This window comes from Neofelis nebulosa, chromosome 17 (assembly GCF_028018385.1).
Source record: "Neofelis nebulosa isolate mNeoNeb1 chromosome 17, mNeoNeb1.pri, whole genome shotgun sequence".
NCBI classification, from domain to species: domain Eukaryota; kingdom Metazoa; phylum Chordata; class Mammalia; order Carnivora; family Felidae; genus Neofelis; species Neofelis nebulosa.
Window position 1 is genome coordinate 7,267,147 of NC_080798.1, and position 17,260 is coordinate 7,284,406.

At 49.9% G+C, this 17,260-nt stretch overlaps 1 protein-coding gene across 1 annotated transcript; it reads left to right on the forward strand.

Annotated features, from left to right (window-relative positions):
- Positions 1-7,924: 7,924 nt before the first annotated feature.
- LOC131499932 (sialic acid-binding Ig-like lectin 6) lies at positions 7,925-16,755 on the forward strand. Its single transcript, XM_058708529.1, is given in 11 exon segments — positions 7,925-8,307; positions 8,388-8,747; positions 8,916-9,194; positions 9,392-9,439; positions 9,851-10,108; positions 10,199-10,258; positions 10,261-10,297; positions 10,568-10,728; positions 11,446-11,542; positions 11,881-11,959; positions 15,644-16,755. Coding segments are annotated over 11 exon segments (1,590 nt in total). The 5' UTR covers positions 7,925-8,276; the 3' UTR covers positions 15,824-16,755.
- Positions 16,756-17,260: the final 505 nt, after the last annotated feature.

Sequence of the window (17,260 nt, forward strand, 5' to 3'; positions counted from 1 at the left end):
AATAAGAATGAGCTGTCACTGGAGAAAAATATTCTATTTCATTCATTCAACAAATATTAGGTTCCTATCATGTGCCCAAGGAAAAAAAAAATGAAGGATTTTATTTTTAAGTAATCTCTACACCCAACATGGTGCTAGACCTCACAACCCCAAGATCAAGAGTTGCACGCTCCACCGACTGAGTGAGCCAGGAGGCCCCCAAGAAAGACTTGTTGAATTTTTTTTAATGTTTATTTTTGAGAGATTGAGACAGAGTGTGAGCAGGCGAGGGGCAGAGAAAGGGAGACACAGAATCCGAAGCAGGTTCCAGGCTCTGAGCTGTCAGCACAGAACCCGACGTGGGGCTCAAACCCACTAACTGTGAGATCATGACATGAGCTGAAATCAAGAGTTGAATGCTTAACTGACTGAGCCCCCCAGGTACCCCTGTAGTTTAGTTTATAAGTCAACTTCTAATGCTGTCATTCCCAACTCTGAGATTATATATAATGTATATATAATACACAATGTATGTGTGTATAAACACACATATTTATATTTATGCTTATATTTATATCCTGCCAAGTTTTCCTCTTTTCACCTCTGCCCTCCACATTTCCACACACACTCCTTCCCTCTTGCCTTACAGGATTAATTTCCACAACCTGAAAATCCAAGGCCATTTCGATCCACAGCTGTCTTTGCTCTGCTCTTCCTTCTTCCTAGCATGCTTTTCTACTCCAAAATCATCAGATATACACTTCTACTTGTCCATCTTACTCTGTTTAAGTCCCTCTTCCTCTGGGAAGCCCCTCTTGATTGTTGTCTCATTGAGCTGCCTCCTTAGCCTGAGTTACTACATCACAACACTCGTCATCATCATAAATTTCATTAAGCTTAGTCCAAATCTCCTGGTATTTTCTTTCTTTTTTCTTTCTTTTTCTTAGTAGTAGAGTTTGATTTTTCTGAGTTTGAGCCTTGACTACTCTCACCGTCTAGCACAATGACCTTTACCTAAGGGTGCCCGGAAATTTTACGTGGAGACCATATGGGTATTGCCTCTCCAGGACTTTTTGGTGTCTCTGCAGAACCCCCAGGTCAGACCACATCACCGAGGCTGCAGGTCTCTTCACACCCCAGCCAGACTCTTCCCAGCAGCTCTGATGGGAGCCACCAGATGCTCACCCAGCCTGGGGGAAGTGGAGTTGTCAGCAAGAGAGACTGAGAGATAAAGCCCAAAGGACATGCCTGCTGAGGCCCCAGAGGAGCAGGATGGACTGTACAAGGTATGCAGAAGCTCCGGGAACAGTTCTCTAAAACTTGAGGGCAGACATAGGAAGCAGCAGATTCTCGGTTCCCTGCTCCTGAGATACTACTCAGCAATAAAACAAGTGACCCACTGATGTATATGATAGCATGCAGGCATCACAAGAAGCCAGATGTAAAAGAGTCTACAATATGATTCCATCTTATGAAGTCCTAGTGTGACCCAAACTAAGCTACGGCGATAGAAATCAGTAAAGGCTGCCTCAGGGAGGGAGCAGTATGATGGAAATGTGTGTAGTGATGAAAATATTCTACATCTTGATGGGGGGGGGGTGAATACATTTATCAAAAGTCATTAAAACCTGGGTACTATATATAAATACACTATACAAAATGTATTTATTATACACAAATATATTTGCATGTTATATATGATGAGTATATGTCATGCATATATGATAACATGTATGTAAGATAGGGTAATGGTGGATACATGATATTATGCTTTTGTCCAAACCCATAAGACTGTACAATACACTAACAGAACCTTAGTTTGAACTATGGACTTTAGTTGATAATGATGTATCAATATTGAGTCCTTAATTGTAATAAATGTATTATGCTAATGCAAGATGTTAATAAAGGGGAGACTGTGATGAGAAGTGGGTATATATGGGAACTCTCTGTACTATCTGCTCAATTTTCTGTAAAATGAAAACTGTTCTAAAAAGTAGTCTATGTGGGGGGGGGGGGCGGTGCACCTGGGTGGCTCAGTTGGTTAAGCGTCCAACTTCAGCTCAGGTCATGATCTCATAGTTTGTGAGTTTGAGCCCTGCGTCAGGCTCTGTGCTGACAGCTCAGAGCCTAGAGCCTGTTTCAGATGCTGCGTGCTCTGTCTCTCTCCGTCTCTCTCAAAAATAAATAAACATAAAAAAATTAAAAAAAGAAACGGATGGGAAAAGTTGTTTATAATCACACCAATGCAAAATAAAGAAAATATAAATATAAAACTACTTTTCTAATCTTGAATTAGCAAAAGTGAAAAAAAGTCCATCATACCAGGCACTCTTATGGGGTGTGTGCAGATTTAAATGCATTGGAAAATGTCATGTTGGCTTCAAATAGAATTGGAAGAATCATCTCCACTTTCCACATAATGTATCATTGAGGAATGCATTTTGCTCTAAATTACGAGGCAGACTTTCAGGAACCTTAATAAATAGGGTTTTTTCTTTCTTTCTTTCTTTCTTTCTTTCTTTCTTTCTTTCTTTCTTTCTTTCTTTCTTTCTTTATGTTTATTTATTTTTTTTGGGGGGGGGGAGATGAACAGGGGAGGGGAAGAGAGAGAGAGACACACAGAATCTGAAGCAGGCTCCGAGCTATCAGCACAGAGCCAGACGCGGGGCTCGGACCCATGAATCCTGAGATCATGTCCTGAGCCAAAGTTGGCCGCTTAACCGACTGAGCCACCCAGGCGCCCCAAGGGGCCTTTATTTTTCTCACAGAACACGAAGTCTAGAGGTGGGCTGCTAGGAGCTTCGATTTCAGCGGCTTGGCAGAGCCCACCAGACATTCTCCGGGGCAAATAAGGAGGAGGGAGAGGGGCCGGCTCCTCCCTGGTTTTCTCACTCCTAGGTGGGCCCAGTCCTGACTCAGCAGCTTTCCTGGACTGAGACCCTTCCACACCGCCCATATAGTCCTGAACTCGGGACCGCATCCTGCTTCAGCACCACGGACAGCGCCACATCCAGCTTTGGGCGGGAGAGCGCGCTCCCCGGTGGGCAGGTGCTGGGAGAATTGAGAGAGGCTTGCGGACGGATTTGAACGGGATAGGTGCCCACCACCCCCGCTCCAGTCTAGCTTTGCCCTTCCTAGACTCCTTGCCACCGCCGGAAAATTAGAGCCTTAGGGTCAGTCATACCCTTCGTGTGGGACTGCTCACATGCCCTTGGTTTCTTGCCTCTAAGGGCCAACTCGACCCCCAATCTCTTCAGAGATCCCTCCTTGTCTGGGATAAACCTTTATTCTCTTCCTCACCTCTTACAGACAGGAAGGGATTCTCTCCCCTATAAGCTGATCTCTTCCTCCCCCTTCCCCTCCCCCCTTCTCTTTCCCTCCCCCCTCCTGTCTCTCTCTCCCTCTTCCTCTCCACGTGTCCCTCTTTCCTCCTCCTCCTCCTCCTCCTCCTCCTCCTCCTCCTCCTTCTTCTTCTTCTTCTTCTTCTTCTCTCTCTCTCTCTCTCTTGCTCAGTCTCTGGCCAATACCCAAATGGAGCTCTGGAGGACTGAGAACAAGACTCACCACCCTTTCCTGATTCTAGCTGTGTCCCAAATCCTGAAAGATGGTTTAAAAATATGCCTCTGTGTCTGTCAGATAAATGAAGGAATGGAATATCAGGAGCTGACTGAGGCATTGTCTTTGGGAGCCAAGGAAGACATTCAAAGTGTTTAGGCACATGTGGGACCTTGCTTAGATTGGGAAGAGTTCTGTGACCTCAGAGATGGAGCACTGTCCATGGGAGACTGGGAGGCTAAGTGAGCCTCCATGGAGGAGAGGAATTGTGGCACCTGGAAGAGTGTGGGGGAAAAGGGGAGAGAGATTCTGTATATGCAGAGCTCAAGGGAAATGTGAGAAGAGGTAAAGACCCATTCACAAGTTCTACCTCACCCTGAACCCAGGCTACAGATTCAAGTCTGGAGCTGGAGTCAGGGCTCCAGGCTCAGTCCCAACCTCTATCCCTGCAGACAAATTCAACAGTTCAGCCAGTACTTCCTGAGGTCTCCAGGGTGGGTCTGACATGGAGAGGATTTGTTCTCAGGAGTGTCTTGGTGTTCTGTTCCTCCATCTTCATAAGAGGGTCTCCAAGAGGGGCGCCTGGAAGGCTCAGTCGGTTAAATGTCTGACTTCAGCTCAGGTCATGATCTCATTATCTGTGGGTTTGAACCCCACATCAGGCTCTCTGCTGGCAGCATAGAGCCTGCTTCAGATCCTCTGTCTCCCTCTCTCTATCCTGTTCAAGCTCTCTCTCTTTCAAAACTAAACATTAAAAAAAAAAAAAAAGAAGAGGGTCTCCCAGAAACTATCTGGGGAAAAACAGACATTTAAACTCCACATCTCTCTTGAAGGAAGTGGACTGGTCTTCAGAAGTTGAGAGGCAGGGTTCTGGGGCACAGGAGGAAGGAAACCCCCTGCCCCCCCCCACACACACACAATGTGGTTCAGAGAGTTAAGGGCTCCACTTTCACTTCCTCTGCAGTGGCCTGAGGGAGAGAGAGGTCTCCCTGTTGAAGGGAGAAGCTGGGGACAGAAACCATCCATTGAATCCAGAAAGCATCCTCCCCTTCTACCATCCCTCAGATGCCTCCCCCTCCAAGCTGGGAGAGGATAATCACAAAGTGTTAAGGGAATCTATCTAGACTATTCTCTGCATCCCAGAGATGCCAATGCTGCTGTGGTGGCCACAACTGTGAGGGCAAGAGAGGTCTGAGGAAGAGGTCTGAGTGGGGCTGTGGTCAGACACTCTGCTTGCTACCATGGTCCCCGGAGGATGGTGTAAGTATGATTTGTATCCTTCCATCAGTGACAGTGAAGGAGGCCTGTGCCTCCTATCCCATTCTGGACTGACTTTGACCCATCCACACTCACCTTCAGATCCGAAAAACGTCATAATCCTTCTCTGGCCACAGACCCTATCAAAACCAAAAAGTGAGAACCTCCTCTTGGAGGGGCCCCCAGTTGGTCTCTGAGCATCAGATTTCCCCAAATTCAGACGAGTGGAAATAGTTTAGGATACAGAAATATGGGGGCGCCTGGCTGGCTCATTTAGTGGAGCATACAACTCTTGATCTCGGGATTGTGGGTTTGAGCCCTATGTTGGGTGTAGAGATTACTTCTTTAATCTGCACTCTTAGTGAGGAGCCCAATGAGGGGGTTGGAACTCATGAACTGTGAGATCATGACCTGAGCGGAAATTAAGAGTCAGATGCTTAACTGACTGAGCCACCCAGCCACCCCTGTGTAGAGATTACTAAAAAAAAAAAAAAAAAGGAAAGGATAGAGAAATATGGCTTCCAATATATGAGACTGTCTCTGAGCATGACAAATAGCCAAAGCGCCCCAGGAAAGAACCCCAGAGATGGGAACTCATCTCCTTATCTAGAGGGTGGGGAAGGTGTACAGAGCCCTGAGGCTCATAGAAGGAGAGGACACTGTAGAGGTTGTACCCAGGATCACACTCCAGGGTCTGAGTCTTTTCATCTTCTCCAGCTTGTACCAGATGCCCCAAGTCTACACCCTTCTAACATGTAGTGCAGAGTCAATTCAGAATATAATTAGCACTTTGCCAGGAGCTTGCGTAAGAGGATGATTCTCTCCTCCCCAGACCCCAAGACCCCCACCCCTGAGTACTCATTCATGTCTTCAGATCCCAAGATCACAACCCCAGCACTACACATCAGGTGACCTCCCTGGGTCTGTGATGGACAGAACCATCTGAGAAGGTCAGCCCATGGTTAAAGCATGTATGTGATTTTCCAGGCCTGATCATAGGCAAATATGAAGGCTTTCCCTGGAGGGCAGAGCCCTGCGGGTGGGGGTGGGGGGCTGGGAAGCTGCCCTCCCCACTCCAGACTTGGTGACAGCCAGTGCATCAAAATCCCAGAAGGGATCTCCTCCCATCAAGGACTCAGATATCTCTGGCTGGTCATATGCTTTGCACCCTAGGCCAGCTGCCTTCATTCCTACCTCTCTTTATCTGGGTTCTTCAGGTGCCTCCACTGAGGCCTCCTGATGGGGGAAGGAGGAGGAAAACTTGAAGACACTTTCCCCACCCAGACTCTGCACTTGCTACCCCTAGCTCCCCACCCCCATCCCTTGCAGTCATTTCCTCTCAGTAATTCTCCTTCCACTGACCCACCCCCTACTCCTTGGTGATAAATTCCCACTTTTCCTTACTGTATTCAGAGTGGAGTACTGGCCTCTCTCCCCTCCTGCCACACCCCATTGTGTGGTTCCCCAAATACAGTCTTTACCTTTCCTTAATAAGTGTCACAAATAATTTTTTCCTTGACAATCATATTTTTTTCCCTTTAGCCCCCAACCACCTTTCTCTGGGGGGGAGGAAATGGAAAGCGGGGGGTGCTTTCTCCGATTTAGCTTCTTGCTTGTACAATATACCATCGCAGTGTGTGATTAAAGGCCTTGTTGTTACCTTTCATTTTGACTCATTGTTGCTTCAATTGCCTACTTAGGTATCTCGCTTAGCTAAGCTCCAGCCACCACCCAGCTCAGCACCTACTACTGTTGCTGGTCAGGACACCTGGGTCCCCGAGGGCCTATGTGACTTGATGCCTGGCCAGAGACCTGGCTTGAGGAAGGAGAAGAAAGCCCACGGACAGTCTCCCCTCAACACCCCTCTGTGGATCCAAACAAAGGATTAAAACCAGCCCCTTCCCACCATTGAATTAGAACATGTTGTCATTCTCTGGTCCAAATATTGATAAGAATCTCGCTGTTGGGCCCTGGTAGGAAATGGCGCAGGTAGGGAAGAAAGACTCTGCTCTGGAGCAGTGATGCAAGTGGAGTTTGTGCTGCTCAGGGCAGAGGTGGGGTCTCAGAGCTCCAAGTCAGGGTGAAGTTGGGGTGGGGCTCCGGGAGTCACTCCAGTAGTCCCTCCCCCACCCACCGCACCTGTCTTTCATTTTCAGTTCCTGAAAGTGTCTTAAATCACTCTTGCTTCCATTACCAAGGCTGCTGTCTCCACGTGGGCTTGGGTTTTCCTTTTCCCCAAAGTCACAACAGTTTCCTCTCTGACCTTTTGGCCTCCGGCCTCTCCCTTCCGGCTCTTCCCTACACTGGCCTCAGAGGGATCATGTTGATTACTATATGATCCTGCCCCTTTCCTGCTCAAGAACCTTCCATGGCTCCCCATTGCCTTCAGATAAAGCTCAAGCTTGTCTGTCTTCTCCCACTGCTTGAACTAGTTGAGGGTCAGGACTGATTCAAATCTGTCCTTTTTTTTTATTTCTATGATAGTTTGTGAGTGAATGAATGAATGAACGATATAAGTGAGGGTGTGTGTTACTTGTCCAGATGAGGACTCTTTCATACCTCTTACACTATGTAGGCTAGCCTGAGACCCATCCCGAGGAGGGCACCTCCACGAGGGTCCCGAGGCTCTGACTCTCCGGAGGGGCTGGCCAGGTGGGATTGTAACAACACTCCGACCTGCTGGAAGGGTGAACTTGCTTTAAGCTTATGCACTCCTTGCTTGCTGACTTCAGACCCTTTATCTGTACCAGAACTAGCTTGCTTTCTTTGAGGTTTGCAGCTCACTGACCTTGAGGAGTGAAGGACCAGACTTTCCCAGAAGAGAGGCGGGACGCCATTCGAAGACAGCTGCCGTGGATGCCAGCCAGTCTGTTCAGGGTCATGTATCAGGTCCATGACTAACCACTTGGGCACCTGCTTCTCCTGCACTCAGCTCCCCTCCCTTTTCCTGTGCCGTCTTCCCAGGTTGCCAGCTTCCTGAATAAAGCACCATCGACTCGTCTCTCGAGTATTGATTTTTTTTTCTTTTCTTTTAATTCCAGTATAGTTAACATGCAGTATTACATTAGTTTTAGTTATACTGGTTGACATGACTATTATTTATTTCCAAGCGGTGAGCGGCCGCGCCTGACTTCAGGACCAGCTTTCTGTCCAGTTAACAGCTCTCGGCTACAGACAACTGGGCATGAGCCCAGGAGGCAGGGCTTGGGGGCTCCTGTCCTTCCTTACTGCCTTACTTGAGCAAGACCCTTGCCTCCTCTGAGTCTCAGGACCCGCCTGCCCCACGCAGAAAGGGGACCAGATTATCTCAAAGATTAATCACAGCTGACTGTGAGTCTGAAGTTCTCTTTTCTAGGTTTGTGGCCTCTTGTACCTACCACAGGCTTCCTGTCTGAACTTCCTCTGTCCTCCCACAGCCCACGGATTCCTTTCTCTGTCAGAGGGACCACAGAAGGCAAACTGTCCCAGGGCACGACAGAGGGATGCCGCTGTGCCTGCTGCTGCTGTGTGGAGGTGAGTGAACTGAGGGGACAGGGAACCCCATTTGGGGGAGGCATCGAAGCTCCGAGCTGAGTCTTTTCCTCTCTCTCCAGGGCCCCTGCTTCGGGTTCTGGGCTACCAGCTGGAGCTACAGGAGTCCGTGACTGTCCAGGAGGGCTTGTGTGTCCACGTGCGCTGCAAATTTTTTTTGCCCTGGTTTAGCTTTGGATTCATCCCCATATCTTGGTTCCAGAAAGGGGCAAATGTTTACTACGATCCTCCAGTGGCCACAAACAAACCAGACAGGAAGCTGCATGAGAGGACCCAGGGCCGGTTCTTCCTCCTTGGGGACCCCCAGACCAAGGACTGCTCCCTGTACATCACAGATGTCAACATGGGGGACAGTGGGACTTACTTCTTACGTGTCGAAACACACTCATATCTATATAATATGCTTTCTCTGAATGTGACAGGTATGGGAGGGGCCCAGGGAAAGACCCCAGGGTGTGGGGCATCAGAGATGGAAATATGAAGGTTCTGTGCCTTTTGGGGGTGGTGTGGAGTGGAGACGGGCATGGCAAGATACTGGGGCGGGCTGACAAAACACCGAGGGGCCCCAACATTGTGTCTGTCCTCACCAGCTCTGACCCACACACCTCACATCCTTACCCCGGGGACCCTGGAGTCCGGCCGCCCCGGGAACCTGAACTGCTCTGTGCCCTGGGCCTGCGAGCGGGGAATGCCCCCCATCTTCTCCTGGACGTCAGCCGCCTTCACCTCCCTGGGTCCCAGGACGCGCCTCTCCTCAGTGCTCACCCTCACCCCACGGCCCCAGGACCATGGCACCAACCTCACCTGTCAAGTGCAATTCCCTGCAATTGGTGTGATGGTGGAAAGGACCATCCAGCTCAATGTCACCTGTGAGTGGAGGGCCAGGAGCACCCAGGTGCCTGAGGGGTGGGGCCAGGGCAGAGCTAGGCTGTGGTTTAACAATGGGGTCTTGGTAGCTAAGCGGGAAGGGAATCCCCTTATCTGTGGCCCCGGGTCCTGGGGGAATGGCCCACCACCCACTCCTCCGTCGCCATGAATGCCGAGGAAGCCTCATCCTTCTGTCCAGATGCTCCACAGAACACGGCCATCAGGATCTTCCAAGGAAACAGAATAGGTAGGAAAGAACCTCTTTTCTCCAGGGCTGGGGTGGAACCCCGGGCTCTGCCAGGGCAGCCCTACTTGGCTCTTAAGCTTCTGCTGGCCAGGAATAGGCCTGAGACACATACAAGAAGCCGGACACTGAGTTCAGACAAAGGGAGCGGTGGGCCGGCCAGAGGCCTGCACAAACTTGGACTCCCTGAAGTTAATGTTTGTGCACCATATGTATCCCCTGTCTCAGCCCTCTGGCCTCCATCTGCTGGACGGTGGGGGCAGCTCCCGGGCAAACCATCCCGGTCTCAACTGCAGGCCTGCTGCCTGGACTCTGCCAGTCCCCTCCTCAGAGCGAGTGTGGACATCACAAGAGGAGAGAGTCACTGGCCTCACCCAACTCCTCTCTCCCTCTCTGCATCTCTCTCCCCCAAAGCCCTAGAGACTCTGCAAAACACCTCATCCCTTCTCATCCGGGAGGGCCAGGACCTGCGGCTGCTCTGTGCTGCTGCCGGCAACCCCCCCGCCGAGCTGAACTGGTTCCGGGGGTCCCCTGCCCTGAATGCCACCCCCATGTACAGGACCCACATCCTGGAGCTGCCTCAAGTCGGGGCTGCCGAGGAAGGAGTCCTCACCTGCCGAGCTCAGAACTCGCTGGGCTCCCAGCACATCTCCCTGCGTCTCTCTGTGGTCTGTGAGTGTGGGGACCCCCGGGGGGGTGGTGCGGGACGCCCGGGGCCTGGGGAGCAGAGGCGCTGCTGACCCTGCCCCTCCCCCCCTGCCGGCTCCCTTCGGCTGCTCGGCCCCTCCTGCTCCTGGGTGGGCGAGGCGCTGGGCTGCACCTGCTGCGCTGGCGGCTGGGGGAGGGGCTGGTTGAGGGGAACCACAGCGATGCCTTCTTTTTTTTTTTTTTTTTTCAACGTTTTTTATTTATTTTTGGGACAGAGAGAGACAGAGCGTGAATGGGGGAGGGGCAGAGAGAGAGGGAGACACAGAATAGGAAACAGGCTCCAGGCTCCGAGCCATCAGCCCAGAGCCTGACGCGGGGCTCGAACTCACGGACCGCGAGATGGTGACCTGGCTGAAGTCGGACGCTTAACCGACTGCGCCACCCAGGCGCCCCTTTTTTTTTTTTTTTTTTTTTTTTTCAACGCCACAGCGATGCCTTCTTGACCGTCACCTCCAGCTCCGAGAGGCCCTGGGCCAACAGTTCCCTGAGCCTCAGGGGGCCGCTGGGCTCTGACCTCAGACTCAGCTGCGAGGCCCAGAATGAGCACGGGGCCCAGAGCACCGCCGTCCTGGTGCTGCGGCCAGGTCTGGGGGCTGTGGGGAGGTGGGGTGGGTGGGGGGTGTTACCTGGAGGACTAGGAGCTTGGTCCTTGCACTACATCCCTTGCTAGGGAAGCTGTGACAAAGTCCCTCAAACTGGGCAGTTCAAACAATGGAGATTTACTGTCTCCCAGTTCTGGATAGAATCAAGGTGTCCACAGATCAGTTCCTTCTGAGACTGTGAGAACCTGTTCCAGCCTCCCCCTGGCTTCTGGTGTTTGCTGGCAATCTTTGATGCTCCTCAGCTTGTGCAAGCATCACCCCTTCTCCACCTTCATGTTTCCCTGGCACCCTCTTGGGTGCGCGTCTGTGTCCCCAATTTATGAGGACACTAGTCATATTGGGTTAGGACCCACCCTAGCGATCCCATTTTAACTTGATTACCTTTGTAAAGACCCTGTTGCAAGGAAAGTCACATTGTGAGGGTGGAGGGATGTACCAGAGGGCTGGGACTTCAGCATAGGAATTTGGCAAGGGACAAAATTCAGCCCCCAAGAGCTTCAGAGAGATGGGGCTGGGGCAGGGAGGCACCTAAGGCCCCAAATGGAGTAGTTGTAGGCTTAAGATCTTTAGTCCTGAGGCTAGGGGAAGGGGCCGGTCCAGCGTCCACAGGGCAATGGAATGCCATGTGATGGGTGGCGGGGGGACACAGGATGTCATGTATTGGAACTGGAGCTTACACAGAACTCAAATTTTCTGCAGATAAGCCAGGACCCAGGGCCAGTGGCGTCCTGGGAGCCGTCGGGGGAGCGGGCATCATGACCCTGCTATTTTCTCTCTGCCTTTGTCTCATCTTCAGGTGAGAGTGGACTCCAGGGATGGAGGGAGAGGCCTGGAGTGGAAAGGGCACGAGGTCATGGAATCTTACAGAGCCCGAGCTAGAGGAACCCGGGCTGGTTGGAACTCCAAGAGCCAGGGAAGGAGGCTGCGTGGTGGAGTGAAGCATCCCGTAGCCAATCGGGCCAAACCTGGGTTCTCTTCCCAGCCCCTGGTCTGGCTCTTGGATTAGGGGAAGCACTTGGAGACTGGACCCACACCCACCTGCCTCCTTCTGTGCTCTTTGTGGGATGCAGGGGATGGTCTGCCCGCTGCACGCCCCAAATAACCAGGCTGAAAGTCCCGGGGCTGTTCCCTTAGAGTGAAGACCCTCAGGAAGAGAGCAGCCCAGCCAGTGCAAATCATGGATTTGAACCCAGCCGGTGACTCAGGCTCTGGGGTGAGTGACAGACCACGAGCTCCTATCCAGCCTATGCCTTTTGGAAGCCGCCCTTCCAGTTTTAAATTATTGATTCAACTGCTCTAATCCTTGTGCTTCTGATGGAGCGGGGATATAATCCGGTTGCTCGTTGGGGGGTATTTATGCCTCCTATGTCAGAGTATTGCATTCCCCTGGAATATTAGCCTTTTTCTTGTGGCATTGGTTACCCAGAAGCGTAAGGGCCCAAGCTTAGCGTGGGTGAGACCCACTGAGTAGGGAAGTGGTGACTCGAGCCCTAGGGTAGAGACTGGGGCACCCCGAAGTCACATTTTGCACATCACTCCCATTTTGCATCCTTCAAATCTACCACTGTTGATGGTAGATGAATATCAACCTCATTTATTACATGCACTTTACGTATAATAAAACGCACCCATTTGAGTGCGAATTTTGACAAGTGTGTTTGCCCTGTAACCATGTTCTCGATCAAGATGTGGAACATTTCCAGGGCACCTGAGAGGCTCAGGTGGTTAAGCGTCTGACTCTTGGTTTGGCTCAGGGCATGATCTCACAGTTCATGGGTTCGAGCCCCATGGGTTCGAGCCCCGTGCTATCAGCTGCTTGGGATTCTCTGTCTCTCTCTTTTTCTGCCCCTCCCCTGCTCTCTCTCTAGCTCTCAAAATAAATAAATAAACTAAAAAGAAATAAACCATTAAAAAAAAAAGATGTAGAACATTTCCATCATGTCCCTAAATTCCTTTGTTCCCCTGCCCAGTCAGTTCAACCTTTCCAGAAATCACTGATTTTTATCACTGTGGATTACTTTTGTCCCTTCTGGGGCTTTATATAAAAGGAATCATGCAGGGGCACCTGGGTGGCTCAGTCAGTCATGTGTCCGACTTCAGCTCAGGTCATGATCTTGCAGTTTGTGAGTTCTAGCCCCGTGTCAGGCTCTGTGCTAAGAGCTTGGAACCTGGAGCCTGGTTCGGATTCTGTGTCTTCCTCTCTCTGCCCCTCCCCTGCTCATGCTCCCTCTCTGTCTCTCAATAGTGAATAAACATTAAAAAAAAAAAAAACCCTAAAAACAAAAAAAGGAATCGTGCAATATTTACTAATTTATCTGGTTTCTATCACTTCATGAAAAGACACAAAAATCCTAAACACGTATTCCTTCCATAACAGAGCACCATTCATCAAAATAAGTATACTTGATGATGGGGCGCCTGGGTGGCGCAGTCGGTTAAGCGGCCGACTTCAGCCGGGTCACGATCTCGCGGTCCGTGAGTTCGAGCCCCGAGTCGGGCTCCGGGCTGACGGCTCGGAGCCTGGAGCCTGTTTCCGATTCTGTGTCTCCCTCCCTCTCTCTCTGCCCCTCCCCCGTTCATGCTCTGTCTCTCTCTGTCCCAAAAATAAAAAAAAATAAAAAATAAAAAAAAAGTTGAAAAAAAAAAGTATACTTGAAAACTGACAGAACAGCAAGGAGAAATAGACATACTGGCAATCGTAGCTGATGATTTCAAACTCTTCTCTCCGTAACTGGTAGAACAAGTACACACAAAATCTTTTTTTTAAGTTTATTTATTTACTTCAAAAGGGAGGGAGAGCACAAGCAGGGGAGGGGCAGAGAGAGAGAGAGAGGGAGAGAGAGAATCTCAAGCAAGCTCCATGCTGTCAGCACAGAGCCCAACATGGGGCTCGAGCGCATGAACGGTGAGATCCTGACCTGAGCCGAAACCAAGAGTTGGACGCTTAACTGACCGAGCCACCCAGGTGCGCCCCCACCCCCCCCATATCACTTTAAAAGTTTAGTTTACGTAATTCCCTGTCTTGTTTCTCCTTGGTGGATCTTGGGGAACGGAACCCTTCACATGAGCTAAATCCCCATCTTGTTGTGAATCACGACATATATCTTCCATTTCTTTACCTTCAAATTCTCAATTTTTTTCCTTTAAGCGAACGTCTCTTGTAGTCAGTACAGTATAGTGGTTCAAAGCATGGACTCTGGAGCTGGACTCCTGCATTCAAATCCCATCTTTCCCTACGGACAAAGTGGGTGACCTTGGGCAAGTGGCACACACCTCCGTTTATTTTTGGTGACATGGGAATGTTAAGAGTATGGAGGGTAGTTACAAGAAGTGTCTAGAACAGTAGCTGGCACGGAGTAAGCACAGCATTCATTACTACAGTCAGAGTCGTTACCTCCTCTAGCAAATAAGTCCTAAGAGCGGTTTGTTTTATAGCTATTGTTTTATTCCCTCTTGTGTCCCCAGAGACCAGAGAAATGCCCAACAGTTTCCTCTTAATCCGAGAATTACTTCTCGTTTTGCCTCTCTCAGCGCCTGTGTGAGGGCTTGTTTCTTTTTTTTTTCTTAAGCTTATTTATTTTTGGGAGAGAAAGAGAGCTAGAGCGTGCAAGTGGGGGAAGAGCATAGAGAGAGGGAGAGAGTGAATCCCAAGCAGCCTCTGCGCTGCCAGCGAGGAGCCAGATGCAAGGCTCGAGCTCACAAACTTCGAGATCATGACCTGAGCCGAAACCAAGAGCTGGACGCCCAACCGACTGAGTAACCCAGGCGCCCCTGTGAGAACTTGTTTCTTGCTGCTGTCGCCTGAGGGCGTCACCGGCAGGGAGCAGGTGTGGGCGAGGGTGTCTGGTTGCCATCTTGACTGCGGGAACTGACCTCTGCTCCACCTTCTAGAGCTTGTCCAGAAACGGGATATGTCATCCCTGCCTTGCTTCATATTTCTAAATGTCTCCTAACCCAGATGTAGAACTTGGAACGTATTTGTTTTCTATTTGTTTAGTAATTGCCTCTCCTGGAAACCATAAGCTGTGTGGTACCAGGAACTGTTACCTGCTTTCTTTGTCACCCCATGCACTGCACCTCACACACTGGCTGGACAAAGGACGGTACTATCATTGGAAAGAATTGGTTTTGAGTCCTGGCTCAATGGTGCCTTTATTTTATTTTATTTTATTTTATTTTATTTTATTTTATTTTATTTTACTTTATTTTGAGAGAGCGATCAGGGGAAGGGCAGAGAGAGAGAGGGAGGGAAAGAATCTTAAGCAGGCTCTGTGCTGAGCACAAAGCCTGCTGACACTGGGTCCCATCTCAAGACCCTGAGATCATGACCTGAGCCCAAATCAAGATCCGATGCTTAACTGACTGAGCCAGCCAGGAGCCCCGGTGGTGCATTTATATAGATAGGTGTCTTTAGGACAATGTATGTATATAATCTCTCTTAGCCTTGGTTTTACTATTTGTGTGATGAATGTGATAATATCTTCTCCCAGCCTTTAAAAAAAAAAAAAAGTAGGGACACCTGGGTGGCCCAGTTGGTTAAGCACCTGACTTTGACTTTGGTTCAGGTTGTGGTCTCACAGGTCATGGGTTCAAGCCCCTCACTGAGCTCTCTGCTGTCGGTGTGGAGCCCACTGTTCCCTTCTGTCTCTGCCCCTCCCCTGCTCTCATTCCCTCAAAAATAAATACATTAAAAAAAAAACAAAAAAATTTTAAAAACATAATGCAGTTAAGATAAACACCGACTAAGGGCTGGCCAACCTTAATTATTAAACATTCAAAAATAAATGAATGGGTGAATGATAAAAGTTCCATCAGGGCCCTTCCCCTTCTGGCCCTTGGCTGCTTTCTCCCAGACCCTGCTGACTGGCTCCAAATTCCTCCTCTTCCTTCCACTCAGGCGCATCGGCACCGGGTCTGGACAGACATCCCTGCAGACCCCCCAGCTCCTGCTGGGACTAGCCCCATTTCAGGAGAAGAACAGGAACTCCACTATGCTTTCCTCCGATTTCCCAAGCTGAAGCCTCGGGAACAGGAAGGCATCAACACCGAGTACTCAGAGATCAAGACATACAAGTGAGGAATTGTTTGTCTCATAGTTCTGGAGCCTGGAAGTCTGAGATCACGTGTCAGCAGAGGTCTCTCGCCTTGGCTTGTAGATGGCCGTCTTCTCCCTGTGAACTTACCTGGTCTTCCCTCTGTGTGTCCGTGTCTCAATTTCTTCTTCTTTTTATTTTTTTAAACATTTTTTAACGTGTTTTTTCTTTTTGAGAGAGAGAGTGCAAGCAGGGGAGAGGCAGAGAGAGAGAGAGAGAGAGAGAAGGGCAGAGGATTCGAAGCAGGTTCTGCTGATAGCACAGAGCCCAGTGCAGGGCTCCAACTCACGAACCATGAGATCATGACCGGAGCTGAAGTCAGAGGCTCAACCAACTGAGCCACCCAGGTGCCCCTCAATTTCTTCTTCTGAAAAAAAAATTTTTTTAACGTTTATTTATTTTTGGGAGAGACAGAGACAGAGTGTGAACAGGGGAGGGGCAGAGAGAGGGAGACGTGGAATCTGAAACAGGCTCCAGGCTCCGAGCCATCGGCACAGAGCCTGTTGCGGGGCTCGAACTCACAAGCCATGAGATCATGACCTGAGCCGAAGTCGGACGCTTAACCGACTGAGCCACCCAGGCGCCCCAATTTCTTCTTCTTATAAGGACGCCACATATACTGGATTAGGGCCCACCCTAGCGACCTCATTTTATCTGAAATTGTTCCTTTAAAGACCCTACTCCTGTAGTCACCTTGAGAGTCCTGGTCGTATCCCTTCTGCCAATTCCTTCTAGTTTCCTAGTGTCCTGGTGTCTTGTCCAGCTTCCCACTGGACAGTAAGTAGTGTGTCCTGGCCGGTCAAATTCCCCCCCTATCTCTTCGCAGAAGAGAATGGACTTCTCCCTAGGTGTTTGGAGAATGCAAGGCAACATAAGTTAATGAAAGACTGCCTCCCCATGTTTAGATATTGGAGTGATGAGGCGGGTAAGGCGCCCCTGAAATGTAAGGATTCAGGGGCGCCTGGGTGGCTCAGTCAGTTAAGCGTCCAACTCTTATTTCGGTTCAGGTCATGATCTCACAGTTTCATCAGTTCGAGCCCCATGTCGGGCTCTGCACTGGAGTCTGCTTGGGATTCTCTCTCTCTCTCTCTCTCTCTCTCTCTCTGCCCCTCTCCCCTGCTTGTGCATCCCCTCTCTCTCAAATAAAATAAAAATTAATTAAAAAAATAAAATGTAGGGGTGCCTGGGTGGCTCAGTCGGTTGAGCGTCTGACTTCAGCTCAGGTCATGATCTCACAGTCTGTGAGTTCGAGTCCCGCATCAGGTTCTGTGCTGACAGCTCGGAGCCTGGAGCCTGCTTTGGATTCTGTGTCTCCCTCTCTCTCTGCCCCTCCCCTGCTCACAGTCTATCTCTCTCTGTCTCTCAAAAATGAATAAATGTTAAAAAAATTATAAAAATAAATAAAATTAAAATAAAATAAA